This window comes from Ctenopharyngodon idella, chromosome 3 (genome assembly GCF_019924925.1).
Source record: "Ctenopharyngodon idella isolate HZGC_01 chromosome 3, HZGC01, whole genome shotgun sequence".
Taxonomy (NCBI): domain Eukaryota; kingdom Metazoa; phylum Chordata; class Actinopteri; order Cypriniformes; family Xenocyprididae; genus Ctenopharyngodon; species Ctenopharyngodon idella.
Window position 1 is genome coordinate 970,359 of NC_067222.1, and position 19,905 is coordinate 990,263.

Sequence of the window (19,905 nt, forward strand, 5' to 3'; positions counted from 1 at the left end):
AAAAAGGACTGAAATTTGTTAAAATTATACAGCCTATGAGGATTCGAGTTATATCAATAGCCTACAGGCTTGAGTGAGGAGAAGAAAAGAGAAACGAGAGATTCCAAATCTATTCCAGTCAAATATTTCAGTGAAAATCACAAAATGTTCCCCAATGTTTAAATATGTTTAACTTTTCAGTCATGAACTACATTTTGCAGAATGACTGACATTACAGCATTTAAATAGGGATGAAGTCAGCAAAATTGGGACACTTTAAAAGAATGCGTATGTGCAGACGACTACGTAGTCTTTCTTTACAAAGTGACATCGCCAACTACTTGTCTGGCATGCGTAATACAGCGTTTTTAGTCATTTTTGCGGATCCATGTGAACAGGAATAGTTTTGATAACGTTTTCATCTGTACAAAGAAAAAAGGTTTCTGTTTTTAGTACATCGTTGTCGTGCAAACGTACCCTCAGTGTTGCATTTAACAGCCTGTAGTGTGCACACTGATCAGTGTTCATTTCATCCACTCATCTGGCCAAACCCATGTGGGACCTGCATGGAAACTGGGGTTAAAACTGTCTGGGCCCCAGTAAGGTAGCCCAGGTGAAACCCATTTGGCCCCACATGGCTGTGCTGGCTGGAAGTTTTCAATGGTAGGTAAAAGTTTACTCAGAAAAATCAATGCTATAGTACACAGAGAAAGAATATGCACATTTGTATGTATACAGTACATTTATTTGTGTAGCAATGTGTTGGATGTAAACTGAAAAATCACATTTGCAGAAAAATAAAATAAAAATTGTACCTCCTCACAGTACATAACACTACAAGTTCCCATCTTCTTCAACCCTCTACATTGGGAGTAAATTAGTCACATATTTACACAACGTCACTTGGCTGAGAGCGCACTCGCAGTGAGAGAAAGAGAGAGCCCATGTAGGGCTCGTTGACAGAACTGTCACAGTCCCGATCGGACCAGTGCTGCATCGCCATGAAAGTTTATCATTTGAAACACTGAATTATTTTTTTCATAATCTTGAGAAGAAAAAAAAAAAAAAAAAAAAACTGTATTATTCATGCCAGGCCTGTATTTGGCAATGTCACTTTCTCAATGTCAATCATGAAAGGGGAAAATGGCAAAACAAAATAACAATAATAACTACAGAATCAGACTTGAAGGTAGTTTCCACCTTGCTATTCAGGTCTACCATTAAAAATGTTATCCTAAAATCATATCCAGAATCAACTTAATGTATGTTTTCCTCAGTGACAAAGTCAAGATTTTTAGAGAAAATGTACATCTAAGATGTCGGTTCTTTGTATTTCAATCATGTATTTCTGGTGCCTTTTAAAAGAGTCAACCCTTAGAAATCTCTGTCTACAAGACATACAGCTTTTCATTTTTATAAACTTTCTGGTGTTTCTTGATGCCAAAGCAATTTTTTTTTACTGCGATGATCACAGTTATAGGTTCAGTAAGTGATTTCTGAGAAACACAGATGATATCTGGAATCAACGTAAACAAACAAACCCATCCCTCCCTCCATTGCTCCGCCCACAAAATGTACGAACAATCAAAGCAAAAGTTGATGTCTCTATTGTAACAGAAACTATACAAAATAATGCTTTGCGAAAAATATGGCAAAGATGAAAACGATGAGACTTGTGTTCCATTTAAAACTCTTCTCACGCGAATGACGTGTAAGGCATCTCTTCAGCATGAATTCTCATGTTGTTCCACATTGAGAGCAGGTGAAATGTTCTTCCTTTATGTGGGAAAGTGTTTCCACACTGAGAGCAGGTAAAAGGCCTTTTTCAAGTATGATTCAACATGTGCTTCTTCAGGCTTCTTTTACATGTGAAAGTGTTTCCACATTGAGAGCAGGTAAAAGGCTTTTCTGAAGTGTGAATAAACAAATGATACTTAAGGTGTGAGTTCTGTGTAAAACTCTTGCCACACTGACAGCAGGTGAAAGGCTTTATTCCAGTATGAATTAGCATGTGATGCTTAAGGTTTCCTTTACGTGTGAAAGAGTTTCCACACTGAGAGCAGCTGAAAGGCTTTTCGGAAGTGTGAGTTAAAAAATGATCCTTAAGGTGTCCTTTCTGTGTAAAGCTCTTTCCACAGTGAAAGCAGACAAAAGGCTTGTTTCCAGTATGAATTAACATGTGAGTCTTAAGGCTTCCTTTATGTTTGAAAGTGTTTCCACACTGAGAGCAGCTGAAAGGGTTTTCTGAAGTGTGAGTTAATAAATGTTCCTTAAGGTGTCCTTTACATGTGAAACTCTTTCCACACTGAGAGCAGATAAAAGGCTTTATTTCAGCATGAATTAACATGTGATTCTTAAGGTGTCCTTTACATGTAAAACCCTTTCCACACTGAGAGCAGGTGAAAGGCCTTTTTCCAATATGAATTAACATGTGATTCTTAAGGCTTTCTTTACGTGTGAAAGTTTTTCCACACTGAGGGCAGGTGAAAGGCTTTTCTGAAGTGTGACTTACCAAGTGATCATTAAGGTGTCCTTTCTTTGTAAACGTCCTTCCACACTGGGAGCAGGTGAAAGGATTTTTTTCTGTGTGAATTATCATGTGAGTCCTAAGGCTTCTTTTATGTTTGAAAGTCTTTCCACACTGAGAGCAGGTGAAAGGTCTTGTGACTTCTGTTACTTGAATGCTGCTTTGTGAGCAACCGTTTTCAGTTTTGGAGCAACTCAATGGTTTTTCTTCAGCGGTGACATCATGAGCTTTTTGAAGCTGATATTTCTCTTCCACTTCATTCAGATCTTCTCTTTCCTCTTTCACTTTCACCAGGCCTAAAATAAAAACATAATTTTGAAAATCAATTGGGACTGTTGGAAAATAAAAGGAAATTAGGGTACGTTTACACAACAATGTACTAAAATCGAAAAGTTTTTCCTCTGCGTTTTTGAAAAGTTTCAAATGCAGAAGACAACATTCTCAAAATGATCCCAGTTCAAACAGATCCACAAAAGCAACTAAAAATGCTGTATTATTCATGCCAGGCCAGTAGTTGGCAATGTCACTCTGTAAAGAAACACTATGCACCTATCCACCTTATTCTTACGCCCCATGACACTTTTTGCGCAAATTATGGGTGCAACTTCCATTAAGCTGTAAACAGTCAGTTTCTATGAATGCAATAATACATTTTTAACTGTTTTTTTTACAATGAGATGACATTATTCTACTCACCCTTCAACCATTGAACATTAAAAGGACATTTAAAAGTGTAAAAGCATCAACAAGGTACTTTCAACAGACCACAAATAACCCCAAAAGTGCAATTCTTTCCACAGCAATAATGGACAAGTTAAATATCACTGTAGTAATGCATGTATTATGCAACATACATTGCCTTAATCAAAAATGTTCATTAACTTCAGCCTTGCTTGATACTATGTCAAAGTGATTTCCGTCATTTTGACAGATAATAAATTGTATTTACCTGTGAAAACAAACCTGGAAAGAGACGTGAGGATTTGAGGAGAAAAACAAGAGACTCTCTGTGTATTCCAGTAAATTATATTGTGAATTAAGTGAATTACAGTGAATTAATGGGATATATTGTAAATTAAATTGGGAGAACAGACCACAAATGTGCAGTGTAAGTTTTATCTGGCTGAGTGCCATAAAGTTTTCTAAAGTTGTCATGCCTGTAACTCTAAAAGTATTCAAGATATCTTATTATCCTTCTAGATTCTTATTATCAATAAACTTTTCTTTTGGAATCTTCATTTTATGGTTCAATCCCAAAGATAATGGGACCCCAATGTGACGCCACATCCAAATTTGACCCATTTTTAATGGTCAAGAACCAAATGTAGTCAATTTTTTAAACATATGATAGCTAGTGTGTTTAAAGAAGAATGCTGTCCTTTTTCCTACTATTACAGCGGAATGTAAAGGGAAAAGAAAATCATGTGGAAAAGAATGCAGTGACTGAAAGATCTCTAGCCATATATATTCTTGTTATAACATCACGTTAAAATACCAAGCATTAAGTTATTCTCATGATGTCTGAAAATAAAACATGAAGGAAAATCGAAAGCTCATTCAGTCAAACTGACGGATAAGCTTTATTTGTAGGGCAACCTTATGACCTGAAATGATTCGTTTCAGTCTTTTTGAATGGAAGTTTCCCAAACCGGAAGTGCCACCTATAACTCAAAACGCAGTAGGCTTGTCAGGAATAAGGAGGATAGACTGAACAAGTTATGTGGTAATTACAGTACATTGGTCAGGACATACAAACTCTCATCTATCATTTATTGACCTCAAATATGGCTTATCATCTGAAACATGCAAGTAGAAGCAACTTTACATTGACACTCACTTTAACATTAACCTAGAAAAATGTGGGCTATTCAAGTGTTTGTGCAAAGTGTGAAAGCTGAATAGTAGTGCGCTTACTGCATGACAGCTAACATGGAGGCGCCGGTATGATCACTTGCACTTAAAATACTCCATTTTTGGTCATACAGATAAGAGTAATACATCTTTTGAATCTGGCATGATTTTATAACATCATATATCAACATAGTGCAAAATGTTATTGCAATTATGTATAGAAGTCGTTCATTTGTTATGAGAAAAAATGTCCAGGAAAATGAATTTCATTGATGTTATTCGGAATAACCAATATAAAGGGACCATTTTGGATCAAGTCTTGTGGTCAATATCATGTGACAGGATGTGACATCATTCGGACACCTGCAAAGGACCACATGGTCGTGAAGCAAAGTAACTAATTCTAATTTAACTATTTGAAAAATTAATGTTTTCACTTGCTCATACGCATGTCCCGAAACATCAGGTCATTTGGTTCAACTGTTATAAAACATGGAAAATGTTGTAATATTTTAAAAACTTGTACTAAATAGAAAAGGTTTGATTGAAGCAAGATATCAGCATGTTATCATTGTTTGAAAATACTGTCATTCGGTAAAACCGAAATTTTGATTAAACTGAATGACTTTTTTTGGTGACAAATTTTGTCCATCTTGCAAAAAATAATTTACAAAAGCAGCGTTAAATGATTGTAAAAAGCAGTCTCATTGTTAACACTGAATAAAACTTCAAAATTATGTCTCCATTATGTTTTTTTTTACACTTTTAAAAACCTTATTCGTCAATGACCGATGTACAAATCAGAGACATTTCTAAGATACATTTGATTCAAATGATTAAATATTGAACTGTAAAGAAATTGATTTGATTGTCGAAAGAATTCCAGGTGCAGTTCACTCTCAACCAATAAGATTCAATGAGGCATTTTCATCGGTCAGTCGGAAGTCTATTCTGACTGGTTAATAACTTTTGACAACGTTTAATCAAGAAGCGAAAGTAATTAATTTCTAGTTCAAGAACACAGAGATTTACGACTGCACAGGACACAGTTTGAGCGCGCACACAATATCTGACTGAAAGGAGAAGCAGTTCATGAGCGAGCACTGCATACAGTGGAGAGCGCGCGGCCAGTTTTGTGGGCGAGAAAAGGAAATCCGCGTGCTCTCGATATTTGTCATAAAAATAAAGCCATAGTAAACCGCAGGTAGACTTCTGTAAAACAGTTAAACCTTTGCCCACACAAATGGATTACGATAACATAAAAACAAAGTCTGTATGATGAGTCGCACACGCTCCGAGTTCAACAAAGTCTTACATTCCAAAAAGCAACGAGCGAAAATAAAATCTAATTCGTATCGCTGCCTGTTCAGTTGATTTTTAAGACCTTTGAAACGTCGATTTAAGACATTTTAATGTTAATCGCCTTGTTTTTACATTAAAGAATTTAAGACTAAATGTACAACAGTTATTATAAGATGAATGAAGAATAGACACCAACCTCCTTGTTCCTCGTGTTTTATTCTCCAGGGTTCTGGTTCACTCATGTCCTCCTCACTCTCCTCTTTAACAAACACCATCTTCACAGCAGCAGATCTCAGTTCAGTTGATACTCCTACAGATATACCTGCTTGCTTCGCGTCTATGGGGATGGAAATGTTACAGGTATTTATTGACCTGATTCAACATGTGTCTTATACTAAAAGTACATTTCTAACAGTTTGCATAAAGCTGAGTACCCCGACACAACACCAGAGATCATGCTGAAAACTAATCTTCTTCTTCTGAGGTTTAATGGTGGTTGGCAAACACACGCATGTGTCTTACCGCCACCCACTGGACTGGAGTGTGAAGAGGAGGGGAAATAAAGTGGGGGGTGGGGGGACTAACTTTTTTGCAGAATAACTGACGTTACAGCTGTGGTCTCAAACTCAATTCCTGGAGGGCCACAGCTCTGCACAGTTTAGCTCCAACCAGCTCCAGCTCACTCCTGTTTGGAAGTTTCTAGTAATCCTGAAGACCTCGATTAGCTGGATCAGGTGTATTTGATTAGGGTTGGGGCAAAACTGTGCAGAGCTGTGGCCCTCCAGGAATTGAGTTTGAGACCACAGCATTTAAATAGGAGTGAAGTCAGCAAAATTTGGGCACTTTTTGGTAAACTGTATTAAATACAAATATTCTACACTATTAATGTTTTAAACAAATGCTCAGGGTCTCTTCAACTATAGTTTTTGAAGGAATAAGAATTCTTCTGAAATGCTTTAAAATCGGAATTGGATCTGAATTTTTACCACAGTTTCACCACAGATGGTCAGGTATCGTGTTTTGGCTTTGTTTCTCTTTCATTTACTTTATGGACGTAGTTTGCTTGTCTTTGTTCTTATGTTCCCACCATCATTAGTTGTCATGGTTACTAATTAGAGCATCTGTTTTGTATCTAGTTCCTTTGCCTGTGTATTTAAGCCCTTCAGTTTTTTCTGTTCATTGTCTGATATTGGTTATGTTGATACTGCTATGTTGAGTATTCTGTTATTTTATTAAAGTTGCTTGACTGTTTGAAGTACGACTACTCTCATCTTCGTGGACTAACTCGTGACATCAGGAATGATGGAGGTCCATCAAGTTTTTTTGCACTGGGGCTCAATGCTACATTATGATTGAGGGTAATAAATCTCCATTGTACAACAGTTATGACAATCTTGGCAACCTTCTAAAATTCAGCAACCAGCAAAATAAGAGAAATAGTTGTAGCCTAAGAAACTGCATTAAAGGAGACTTATTATGCCTTTTTTTTACAAAATGTAATATGTCTCAGGTGTCCCCAGAATGTATCTGTGAAGTTTCAGCTCAAAATACCCCACAGATATTTTATTATACCATGTTGTAAATGTCCATTTTTGAGTGGAAGGAGTATGCAAATGCAAATGCAAATGATACTCTGCAAAAACATCTATTTGGTTTTATTATCATCTAGCTATCTAGATGATATCTAGCTATCTAGGTTGCGCTCACGTGACATTGCAGTTCTTTGTCATCATGAAAGTTTATTTTATTTACATTCACCCGAAGTATGTGCACAAAGAGCTGTCAGACGGTGCGTCCCCTGTAAAGCATTATTGTGTTTAAACTGTCAAATACACACAATGTTATGCCAAAAACACATAAAGTTCACATAAACACAGTCGGTTATGTCCGTGAATGTAAACAGCAAGTAAAGAAATTGCATGTGTATATTAGATCTTTGTATAAAGTAAAAGCAGCATAATATACAGTAACTACTGCTATACTATTAATATAAATCTAGTCTTAGCCTCAGACGTCATGTCCACGGACCGTTAGCTGAAGGTCTAATGCATATGGCACACTTAACTGGAAACACTACAGGATTTTCGAAGTCATCATCTGGTTGGTTGAATTCTACAGGATGTCCAAGAGTGTGTGTCGTGTTCTTTAATGGTCCGCCTGGAAACAAATGCCGTGAACCATGCCGAACCCCCTCGTGGAAGAAGAACGTTGTTGTGTTTACAGCTGTGACAATAAGCGCTCACCAGGATCAACTAAACACTGGATTTTCAAAAGTATGTGATGTTTGCGGCTCCATTTTTGCAGTAAACTTGCACAGCATTCTTGAATGAATAATTTATTAGACGCACGGCAGTCTATTATTGTATTGACACAGACATTAGATTTTCATGCCCCTAAACATGATGCAGAACAAAACGAACTGTGATTGGTTGCATTACATATTAGTCAAAAATCCTCTTGGGGGGTCCTTGGCCAAAGAAAGCTGCGATAGAGTCCAGACCTTCTGTCGTCAATCTAAAGGTCTGGCTACGCAAGACTAGGGGTACGTTTACACGACAACAATGTACTAAAATTGGAAAACTTTTTTTCTTTGTATCAAAACTATCCCTGTTCACACGGATCTGTGTAACTGACTAAAAACACTGTTCTACGCATGCCAGACAAGTAGGTGACCACTCTTAGCAACATAAACTATGTTCTCAATTGATATTGTTCATTGAAGCTTACTGTATTATGTAGAAGAGTATTGTGAGAAAAAAGATCGAGTGAGTGAGTGACAGTCATAAAGACAGTCATGCCGCCATCTAATGGCGTAATAATGTAACTTCTGTTGCTGTTCACGGTCAGGGACTATTTTTTCTGGTGGAAGGAAGGCTTTTATTGAAAGCTTACTTCATGAAAGTTGATACATATTTTTGGCTTTAATATTTGTATTGTGTGGTAACCGTTTTATAAAAGCAATAAGGTACTCAAGGCTGTGCTGTATTGTGAATAAGTCACGGCTGAAGGGGTTGCAGGCCTGCTTAGCGTCATGCCTAAAAATGCCCTTCAGCCGTGACTTATTCACGATACAGCACAGCCTCGAGTACCTTATTGCTTAATTATAACAGCTAAGGGGCATTGTTAGGCACGACGTGGAGCAGAGCTATCGCAGCTGACATTCAAACTGATATTTTTTTTTTTTTTCTAATATGATTGCAGGACTGACCTGAAAGAAAATGCTATATAGATGCAGGTAATGCAAGCTTCAGTGAACAGTATCAATGAGAACAAACATAGTATGTTTACTTTGCTAAGGGTGGTTGCTAAGGGTGTTGTGCAGTGATACATAAAACCGTTGGGTGAAGCGGTCATAGCCGTGTTTTATCATGAATGAAACACAGCTATTGACCAATCAGAATCACAAGGACAGGAACTAACCATTTTATAATAGAACTCTGGTGATTGGGAACGAGTGGCTGGAGTGGTGGAGGTCTGGTGCTGAGGATGTTGTTGACTCTGTGACAATGTGGCACTTACACATTCAAGCAAGTTTAGAAATTATAAATCTGTAATATATCTGTAATAAATAATACATATAAACTAAAGTAATTCAGGGGTCATGTTACCACAACTTAAATATATGCATGATTGCAAGTTAAAAAAAAAAAAAAAGAAATATTGTTTTAATTAATCCTTTGAAGTTGCAAACATGATTTTCATAAGTCTCATTGTTTTGATTGAGCAAAACCAGAATATCTTCATCTGTTTTCTTCCATGAAACCTCTTCAATGTGTTCAGGTGAGATGTGAGAGACTACAGAGCAGTTCAGAGTGACGTCTTCACCCACAGACGCTGATATGGACTCATCTGAGCCTGATACTAGCAAACGCTTCTAAAGAACAAACAGCATAAATATCACAAAACATCAATTCAGCTTATTTATTTACTTTTTTTTTTGTAAAATCACATTCCGGGATATTGCTGGGGGTGGTGGAAAGGGCTTGATGCCCCCTTGACACTGGGCCTGGGCTGTGGCAGTTATCGGCTGCATCCCAAAGGGCGTACTTCATGTGTACTTTCGGTCTTGTGGACTTTCGGCCAAGTAAGTCAAGTAAGACCGTAGGGCAGGGGTTGCCCAACCCTGTTCCTGGAGATCTACCTTCCTGCAGAGTTCAGCTCCAGCCCTGCTCAACACACCTGTCTGTAATTATCAAGTGCTCCTGAAGATCTTAATTAGATGATTCAGGTGTGTTTTATCAGGGTTGGAGCTAAACTTTGCAGGTAGGTAGATCTCCAGGAACAGGGTTGGCACCCCTGCCATAGGGTGTCCCATTCATCATTTTAGGTTTCAGAAGGGTGCTCGTGAGTGCCTCCTTTGCGGCCGCTATGTGCTCTCGATGCGCACTTCTGCTGAGCCCACAAGTCTAGACAGAGGACTTTACCCGGCAGTCAAAGCGGCATTACGTAATGAAAGTGCGGACTCAGAGGAAGACCATGAGGGTTTAGAGTGCCATTTGGGATGCAGCCGGAGTTGCTGTGTTTCTGCTCATCTCTTAATGTTCTTGTTGTTCCTCTTTCCTTCAGTGATTCTGCTTATGTGTTCATCACTAATGCTCAATCATCACTCAATCACTGAATTATCAAATTAACTGTGTTACATTTAACAGCCTGTAGTGTGCACACTTATCAGTGTTCATTTCATCCACTCATCTGGAAAAACCCATGTGGGGCCTGCATGGAAACTGGGGTCAAAACTGGCTGAGCCCCAGTTAGATAGCCCAGGTGAAACCCATTTGGCCCCACATGGCTTTGCTGGCAGGGAGATTTCAACTTTAGGTAAAAGTTTACTCAGCAAAGTCAATGTTATAATACACAAAGAAAGAATATGCAAATTTGTTTGTATACAGTACATTTATTTGTGTAGCAATGTGTTACATGTAAACTGAACAATAATTTGTACCTCCTCACAGTAGATAACACTACACAACCCTCTACAATGCAAGTAAATTTCACGAGACGACAAAAAAATAAATAAATAAAATATATATATATATATATATATATTATTAGACAATGGCTAGTACAATTTCAGTCACCTGTAATTGATTTAGAGGCAAAAAATAAGTTTAGCACAGATTTAATTTCATTGCCTGTAAGATTTACACACCGTCGCTTGGCTGAGAGCGCCCTCTATCACTTTCTCTCACACACGTGCACTCACAGTGAGTCATGAAAGTTTATCATATGAATTATTGAATTATTTTTTCACAATCTATATAAAAAAACTGTGGAGTTCGGTCTGAACCACATTCAACAGTTTATCAGAAATCGCTTACTGCTCCTTTAAATTGCCTTTCTGCAGAGTGAGAATAGTGCAGATGAGATCTGAGACTCGTGATCCATTTGAAACTTCTCACACAGATGACGTGTGTAAGGCATCTCTTCAATGTGAATTCTCTTAATATTCCACATTGAGAGCAGGTGAAATGCTTCCTTTATGTGTGAAAGTTTCCACACTGAGAGCAGGTAAAAGCCCTTTTTCAAGTATGAATCAACATGTGCTCATTCAGTCTTCTTTTACATGTGAAAATGTTTCCACACTGAGAGCAGGTAAAAGGCTTTTCTGAAGTGTGAATTAACAAATGATACTCAAGGTGTGCTTTCTGTGTAAAACTCTTTCCACATTGACAGCAGCTGAAAGGCTTTATTCCAGCATGAATTAACATGTGATTCTTAAGGTTTCCTTTACGTGTGAAAGTATTTCCACACTGAGGGCAGGTGAAAGGCCTTTCTGAATTGTGAGTTAACAAATGATCCTTAAGGTGTCCTTTCTGTGTAAAGCTCTTTCCACACTGAGAACAGGTGAAAGGCTTTATTCCGGTATGTATTAATATGTGCTTCTTAAGGTTTTCTTTACGTGTGAAAGTGTTTCCACACTGAGGGCAGTTGAAAGGCTTTTCTGAAGTGTGAATTACCAAATGATCATTAAGTTGTCCTTTACATGTGAAACTCTTTCCACAGTGAGAGCAGATGAAAGGCTTTATTTCAGCATGAGTTAGCATGTGATTCTTGAGGTGTCCTTTACATGTAAAACTCTTTCCACACTGTGAGCAGGTGAAAGGCCTTTTTCCAATATGAATCAACATGTGATTCTTCAGGCTTCCTTTACGTGTGAAAGTCTTTTCACACTGAGGGCAGGTGAAAGGCTTTTCTGAAGTGTGAGTTACCAAATGATCATTAAGGTGTCCTTTCTGTGTAAAACTTTTTCCACACTTGGAGCAGGTAAAAGGATTTTTTCCTGTGTGAATTATCATGTGAGTCCTAAGGCTTCCTTTATGTTTAAAAGTCTTTCCACACTGAGAACAGATGAAAGGTCTTTTGACTTCTGTTATTTGAATGCTGCTTTGTGAGCAACTGTTTTCAGTTTTGGAGCAACTCAATGGTTTTTCTTCAGCGGTGACATCATGAGCTTTCTGATGCTGATATTTCTCTTCCACTTCATTCAGATCTTCTCTTTCCTCTTTCACCTTTATCAGGCCTAAAATGAAAACATTAAAATGATTATTATTCAAATGATAAAATGATATTATTCATGCCAGGCCAGTAGTTTGGCGAGGTCACTTTGAAATCACTATGCACCTATAGACTGAATACTTAGCAAATTCACGTTTTTGTAGTTTACACAGAGACGATGATTATTTCATTGCACTGAAATAATCTGGATTTTTAAAAAAAAAAAAATACAGATCACGGTCGCGGTTCTCCCACGATTCTGAAAACAAAACAATAGACAACTAAACAAAATAACATAATTTATTTGGGTTTCTGACAAAATGTTTAATTTTAATGTTACAAATGTGTCTATTTATAAATGTTTAAATTGTCACAAACGGGTCTTTAAAAAATATTTTAAATATTAAAAATATTTATTATTTTAAATAAAATTAATAAATGAAGACTTGTTTCGTCCAGAGTTTTTGAACGAATCTCTATCAAATACATTTAATTTAAGTCACTGGTCACCACCTACTGGCATAACAATGTAATACAATCTTTATTTAAAGTTTGAGCGCAACGCAATATCTGAGAGAGAGAGAGGAGAAGCAGGTCATAAAAGAGAACTACATATAGAGAGCGCGCGTCCAGTTTTGTGGGCGAGCAGAGGAAATCCGCGCGCTCTCGACATAAGGTTATTAAATTAACGCCATGGCATACCACAGGAAGACTTCTGTAAAACAGTTAAACCTTTGCCTACACAAATGGATTACGATAACATAAAAACAAAGTCTGTACAAGCTCCGAGTTCAACAAAGTTTTACGATTCCAAAAAGCAACGAGCGAAAATAAATAAATCATATCGCTGCCTGTTTAGTTGCATTTTTAAGACCTTTGAAATGTGGATTTAAGACATTTTAATCTTAATTAACGCCTTGTTTTTACATTAAAGAATTTAAGACTTAATGTAGCACAGCAGTTATTAAAGATGAATGGATAATAGACAACCTCCTTGTTCCTCGTGTTTTATTCTCCAGGGTTCTGGTTCACTCATGTCCTCCTCACTCTCCTCTTTAACAAACACCATCTTCACAGCAGCAGATCTCAGTTCAGTTGATACTCCTCCAGATATTCCTGCTTGATTCAAAACTTACGTCTATGAGGATGGGAATATTACAGCCATTTATTGACCTTATTCAAAATGTATCTTTCTATCTACTAAAAGTACATTTCTAACAGTTTGCATAAAGCCAAGTACCTCGACACAACCCCAGAGATCATGCTGAAACTAACCTTCTTCCTCTGAGGTTTAATCGTGGTTGGAAAACACACGCATGTGTCTTACCGCCACCCACTGGACTGGAGTGGAGGACGGAAAATAATATGGGGGAGATAGCTATAGCTTGTGTAGGCCTACATAATTTACCATTTTCTTTCATTTTAAAAAGAAATGCACAAAGAAATGAAAAGGACTTTGTGAAACTGGTTAGAAATATATAGCCTATGAGTATTCGAGTTATACCAATAGCCTAGGCAGTGCCACGTTAGACTTGGGCTAATGAACGCAAAGGCCCCGCAACATTCTTCAGTCCGTAGCAGCACCAGCTACAAAAGCAGAGGACAACGTATGTGCATTTTGTAATAAATCCAAAAGCAAAAGATGCAAAAAGAACTATAAAAAGGAGTGGAAATGGCTAATGAGCTAATGAGTGATCCTCTGCAGCTGTCAACTGGTTATAGTTGAAATTTTATGTCATGTTAATGTTAAAAGTGTGTTTGTTTTCCACCAGGTGAAAGAAATCCTCAACTAAAGCATGGCACATTCCATGTTATCAACAAAACTGTACTCAGAAAAGTCAATGCTATAGTAAACAGAGAAAGAATGTGCACATTTGTATGTATAAAGTACATTTATTTGTGAAGCAATGTGTTACATGTAAACTGAAAATTCACATTTGCATGTCTGTTTGTAAGTTATATACAGTATAGTAAACAGAGAATTCTAGAAAACAGACGTTCTGTAAAAAAACACAATAAATTGTACCTCCTCACAGCACATAACACTACGTTCCCATATTCTTGGTGGACATAATTTTCAAAAACTTGCACTTTGAAACATGTTTTCATAAGTTTGTATTTTTAGGCCCCAAAATGTCATTGACATGTAAATGAACGGATAAAATCATAACCCTTCTTTTTTCCAGTGATATTCCTCTGAGCTTTTCTTTTTTGTAATGTCTCATAGCCATCTCTCTTTCTACAGTTTCCCCCCTCTTTCTCACTCTCTCCTTCCCCATTTTGAGTGGACACGCCCCTAATGCTGATTGGCTACAAGTGTTGTGCTGCTCAGTCCGATCCTCTTTCAACAGCGTTTCTCAGAAAATTGCTTACTGTACCTTTAAATTCCTTTTCTGCAGAGTAAGAATGGTGCAGATGACCTTGTGTTCTATTTGAAACATGAACTCACATGAATGACGTGTGTAAGGCATCACTTCAGTGTGAATTCTCATGTCGTTCCACATTGAGAGCAGGTGAAATGCTCTTCCTTTGTGTAAGAAAGTGTTTCCACACTGAGGCCATGTAAAAGGCCTTTTTCAAGTATGAATTAACATGTGATACTTAAGGCTTCCTTTATGTCTGAAAGATTTTCCACACTGAGAGCAGGTAAAAGGCTTTTCTGAAGTATGAATTAACAAATGATCCTTAAGGTGTGCTTTCTGTGTAAAACTCTTTTCACATTGAGGGCAGGTGAAAGGCTTTATTCCAGTATGAATTAACATGTGAGTCTTAAGGTTTGCCTTACGTGTGAAAGTATTTCCACACTGAGGGCAGGTGAAAGGGTTTTCTGAAGTGTGTATTAACAAATGATCCTTAAGGTGTGCTTTCTGTGTAAAACTCTTTCCACACTGAGAGCAGGTGAAAGGCTTTATTCCAGCATGTATTAACATGTGCTTCTTAAGGTTTTCTTTAAGTGTGAAACTATTTCCACACTGAGGGCAGGTGAAAGACTTTTCTGAAGTGTGAATTAGAAAATGATCATTAAGGTGTGCTTTCTGTTTAAAACTCTTTCCACAGTGAGAGCAGATGAAAGGCTTTATTCCAGTATGAGTTAACATGTGATTCTTAAGAATTTCTTTACGTGTGAAACTCTTTCCACACTGAGAGCAGCTGAAAGGCTTTTTTCCAGTATGAATTAACATGTGAGTCTTCAGGCTTCCTTTATGTCTGAAAGTGTTTCCACACTGAGGGCAGGTGAAAGGCTTTTCTGAAGTGTGAGTAAGTAAATGATCATTAAGGTGTCCTTTCTGTGTAAAACTCTTTCCACACTGAGAGCAGGTGAAAGGCTTTTTCCCAGTATGAATTAACATGTGACACTTAAGGATTCCTTTCTGTGTAAAACTCTTTCCACACTGGGAGCAGGTGAAAGGCTTTTTTCCAGTGTGAATTATCATATGACTCCAAAGGCTTCTTTTATGTTTAAAAGTCTTTTCACACTGAGAACAGCTGAAAGGTCTTGTGACTTGTGAGCAACTGTTTTCAGCTTTGGAGCAACTCAATGGTTTTTCTTCAGCGGTAACATCACGAGCTTTCTGATGCTGATGTTTCTCCTCCACTTCATTCAGATCTTCTCTTTCCTCTTTCACTTTCACCAGACCTAAAATGAAAAAATTAAAATGACGAAAATCAATTGGGACAATTGGAAAATAAAAGGAAATTAGGGTATGTTTACACGACAATGTACAGATGGTACTCAGCCAGAATGCGGTTGTTGTCGCTGCGGGTACTGTCGCGGTTTGCGGCGGGAAATTCATTTCTGCTCTTGAACGCTAAGCTATAATCACAGCTCGTTTTCACGAGTAGCAGTCAACTGCGCCATGTGAAAATTAAAAAAAATACGGTCAATAAGATTTTTAAAAATCAAATGCACACCACATGTAGAAAAGTAAGCATGCGTGTAAGCATTTGCTGTTTAAAATGAATTCAAACAGTAGGCCTACAGTAAATGTCAAAATTGTGCTTACTTTTTCATGGACTGTGCTTTAATGCAGTACTAATACCCCGTATTTCTCTTTAAAAATATTTCTTAATTGGCCTATGTATTGTTATTTTCTTCTTGTAATAAAATTAAAAAACAGAAATGTGAATTATATAGGCTACACGTAAAACACATTTGTGATAGCGTAGTTTTTCCTAATAGGCTGCATGAATGAGTAGGCTTTGCATGCGCATTTTAACAGTAGTGTAAATAGACTAGTGGATAATGCTACGACACTTGGCGCAACTGTCCTTTAAGAGATCTGCCTCGGGATAGCCTTTTCAAGCCAATGTATTTCGATTGAAATGTACATTTATTGATCTGAAAACGATCTTTGTTATTAATTTTCTGTAATTTTTATTGTTTATTTTGAATTAACAATGATAACATTGTAAATATTGCTCTTAACCGATGTTAGGTGACAGTCTTTGTTTTACTGTTGTTGATGCTTAAGAAACAGCAGATTGGTCAAGTGTTTGGTTTTGTGAATCACTCATGAATCTGACAATGATAACCAATGGATAAATGATAAAGCAACAAAAGAAAAACAACAAATTTTAAAACAGATCTGTATCAAACAAATCATTGTTGGGTGAATATGATTATTATAGCTTTAAAAAGACTTGAAACAATTTGATTGACTAAATGACAAAAAATGAAATAAAATAATAACCTACTAACTAGGCTAAATAGTAGCATTTGCTTTATTTTCAAGGTAAAGACTCAGGACAGTTGCCTATTTATTTATTACAGGTGTTTATTCCCTGTGCGATTTTGTGTAAAGTGAGAAATACAAAACCTTATTCTTATAACATTTGTATTGCCAAATAAGTTTCTGTGTACAATTAAAACAGTGTAAAATAAAAACAGAACAAGCAACAAGGTAAGAACATAAGTTTTTATTTTCGTCTTTCTCGCCGACACGCTGGATCAGAAGGTTTCTGTCTCCCTCGCTGATGAGCGATTTACACCTTTTGTCCTGCAGCCCCACCGTGAAGCTACTAAACTCTCCTAACAAAATCCAACATTTTGACAAAATGATAACTGCAAATCCACGTTTCTCTGCCTGGAGTCCAGTTGTTTCTCTGAATTGCAGCAAACCATTTGCTTCTTTTTTCTCTAGCTCTCGGCAATCTATAAAAATATACCTCAGATTTTGTGTCCAAGCTATTTGTACAGTCAATTGCAAAGCTCTTTCATGTTTTGGATGTGTTTTGTGTGTTTTTCGCAGCATTCACGCTGAAAACCAATGCTGCCACTCAGTCTTTTGCCACTCAGTGGGTGTAACTGCAGTCATAACGGCTGATGGTGATGTCTATTGGCTGATTCAGAGGTTGAGGGCGGCCATTTTGAGTTGACATCATTGTAGTCCTTAGTTCACAACACTTAAGTCAGTACTTAAGAATTAGTCTTAGGCCCAATCCCAATTCTATTTTATACCCCTTCGCCCTTCCCCTTGCCCCTTGAAACAGAGCGGCAAGGTGTAGGGGTGAAAATATTCCCCTAAGAAATGGGACACCACCACTACACCATTACACACGTCATCATACCTAGTTTTTTTATTAGTGTCCTGTAAAATTTAACCAGTATGAACAGCAATGAAGTCTGCATATCAACAGAAATCAGGCGCAAGCACGTTTAACAAATTACTCACTCCCAAAGTTGTTTTACGCTGTATTTCGGACTTCAGAAAACGGCGCTCAGTGCAATGTTATACAAACGAGCCCATTGTTGCCTTGGTAAGGCAAGAGTTTACAGATGATACGAGATGTAAATAGCGACTGCGCTATGAAGGATGACCAGATATTTCTTTTAACTGTGTTATATATTTGTGTTCACATCATTCAAATAGCACGTTTAGCAAGCTACGAAGAAACTGGCAGCCAGGTAACACACAAGTGATCGATCATGAGTGGAAAATCACTGCCATGATCACTACACGCATTCTAGCAACATGGTAGTCAGTGTATGCAGGGAAATTTCTCATACCCCTTCGTTCAAAGTGTGGTCCCGAAAAATCTTCGTTTGAAGGGCTATCTGGCCCTTCCCCTTACCCCTACAACTCCAGTCAAAAAGAGAATGGAGACACCCCTACCCCTCCATGTGAGCGCGCAAAACAAAGGGGTAGGGGAAAGGGAAAGAAATGGGATTGGGCCTTAGACTCTACTAAAAGTTGCTTTTAACTTCTTTATAAAAGTCTCCTACTCTTAGAAAAGTTGAAATATTAATCCATCAACAAATGGTTCAAATTAAAAATGGATTTGCTAAAACAACATAAAACAATAAATACATTATTTAAAAATACATTTATGAATTCATAAATAAATAGTGGAATTTCAAATTGTATTTGAAAATGCAATTTAAAAAGAGAAATAATTAATTGGATTCAGAAATTGAAATACAAATATAGGTTCTAATCATCCATTAAAAAGGGCAATTAAATTAACCATTTGCATTTCCTCACTGTTTTTCCTTTTTCTATTAGCATTTTGATTTGCTTAACCATTTAGCTTCTCTTTTTAGCCTCTCCATTTAGCATTTCAGTGACACTTTGGGCCTTGTGTGCTGGGGAAACAAGGTAAAGGTGAGATGGGTGTAACAAGCTCTCTGATTGGCTATTCCCTTATAAATTACTGCTTTTATTGCCCATTAAAAAATAAAATTATTAATTACTTTGCAATTTAATCTATTTATTTTTAGATTAATTAATTTGTAAACATTTACTAATGCACGTTTTTATTGTACAATTAGTTAATTAATGATTATTACCATTTCCGTGACACTTGTGGTCCTCCATACAGTTCACTCTCAGCCAATAAGATTCAGTGAGGCATTTTCATCGGTCAGTCGTCTATTCTGACTGGTTAATAACTTTTGACAACGTTTAATCCAAAAGCAAAAATAATTAATTTCTTGTGCAAGAACATGGAAAGATTCACGAGTGCACAGGACACAGTTTGAGCGCACACGTAATATCTGAGTGAGAGGAGAAGCAGTTCATGAGAGAGAACTGCATACAGTGGAGAGCGCGCGTCCAGTTTTGTGGGCGAGCAAAGGAAATCCGCGAGCTCTCGCGCTACAATAATGCTCTCTCGACATTTGTAAATAACGCCACGATTCCAAAAAGCAACGAGGGAAAAATAAAATTTAAATCGTATGTTCAGTTGTATTTTTAAGACCTTTGAAACGTGGATTTAAGACATTTTAATGTTAGCCTACTTTACGCCTTGTTTTTACATTAAAGAATTTAAGACGTACGTAGCACAATAGTTATTAAATATGAATGAAGAATAGACACCAACCTCCTTGTTCCTCGTGTTTTATTCTCCAGGGTTCTGGTTCACTCATGTCCTCCTCACTCTCCTCTTTAACAAACATCATCTTCACAGCAGCAGATCTCAGTTCAGTTGATACTCCTCCAGATATTCCTGCTTGCTACAAACTTACTCACGTCTATGAGGATGGGAATATTACAGGTATTTATTGACCTGATGCAAAATGTATCTTTCTATACTAAAAGTACACTTCTAACAGTTTGTATTAAGTCAGTACCACAACACAACACCAGACATCAAGCTGAAAAACTAATGTTCTTCCTCTGAGGTTTAATGGTGGTTGGCAAACACACGCATGTGTCTTACCGCCACCCACTGGACTGGAGTGTAAAGCGTCGATAGGCGGGAAAATAATTGGGATGGGATGGGATGGGATGGGGTGGGGAACCCGTTTCTTT

General features: G+C 37.3%; 3 protein-coding genes across 14 annotated transcripts in view; all 3 read right to left on the reverse strand.

Annotated features, from left to right (window-relative positions):
* The window catches only part of LOC127509463 (gastrula zinc finger protein XlCGF8.2DB-like), a 50,981-nt gene that overhangs the window by 10,878 nt on the left and 20,198 nt on the right, over positions 1-19,905 (reverse strand). For 2 of the 9 annotated variants that reach the window (XM_051888230.1, XM_051888234.1), the window contains one exon: positions 1,303-2,802. The exons of 1 other annotated variant lie outside the window; for it this stretch is intronic. In XM_051888230.1, the coding sequence (XP_051744190.1) occupies positions 1,805-2,802 (998 nt within the window). In that variant the 3' untranslated portion in view covers positions 1,303-1,804. Of the gene's footprint in view, positions 1-1,302; positions 2,803-5,855; positions 5,997-6,093; positions 6,182-13,144; positions 13,438-19,724; positions 19,736-19,905 lie in introns of those variants that run through there. 6 more of the 9 variants (XM_051888233.1, XM_051888231.1, XM_051888226.1 and 3 more) reach the window with 6 other exon arrangements.
* Positions 10,543-19,905, reverse strand: part of LOC127509469 (gastrula zinc finger protein XlCGF8.2DB-like) — a 50,627-nt gene continuing 41,264 nt past the window's right edge. For 2 of the 4 annotated variants that reach the window (XM_051888254.1, XM_051888255.1), the window contains exon 3: positions 10,543-12,168. In XM_051888254.1, the coding sequence (XP_051744214.1) occupies positions 11,182-12,168 (987 nt within the window). In that variant the 3' untranslated portion in view covers positions 10,543-11,181. Of the gene's footprint in view, positions 12,180-19,474; positions 19,661-19,905 lie in introns of all 4 variants that reach the window. The other 2 variants (XM_051888251.1, XM_051888252.1) reach the window with 2 other exon arrangements.
* The window catches only part of LOC127509468 (gastrula zinc finger protein XlCGF8.2DB-like), a 71,945-nt gene continuing 66,067 nt past the window's right edge, over positions 14,028-19,905 (reverse strand). Inside the window, exon 2 of the mRNA XM_051888250.1 lies at positions 14,028-15,791. Within this exon, the coding sequence (XP_051744210.1) occupies positions 14,731-15,791 (1,061 nt within the window). The 3' untranslated portion in view covers positions 14,028-14,730. The remainder of the gene's footprint in view (positions 15,792-19,905) is intronic.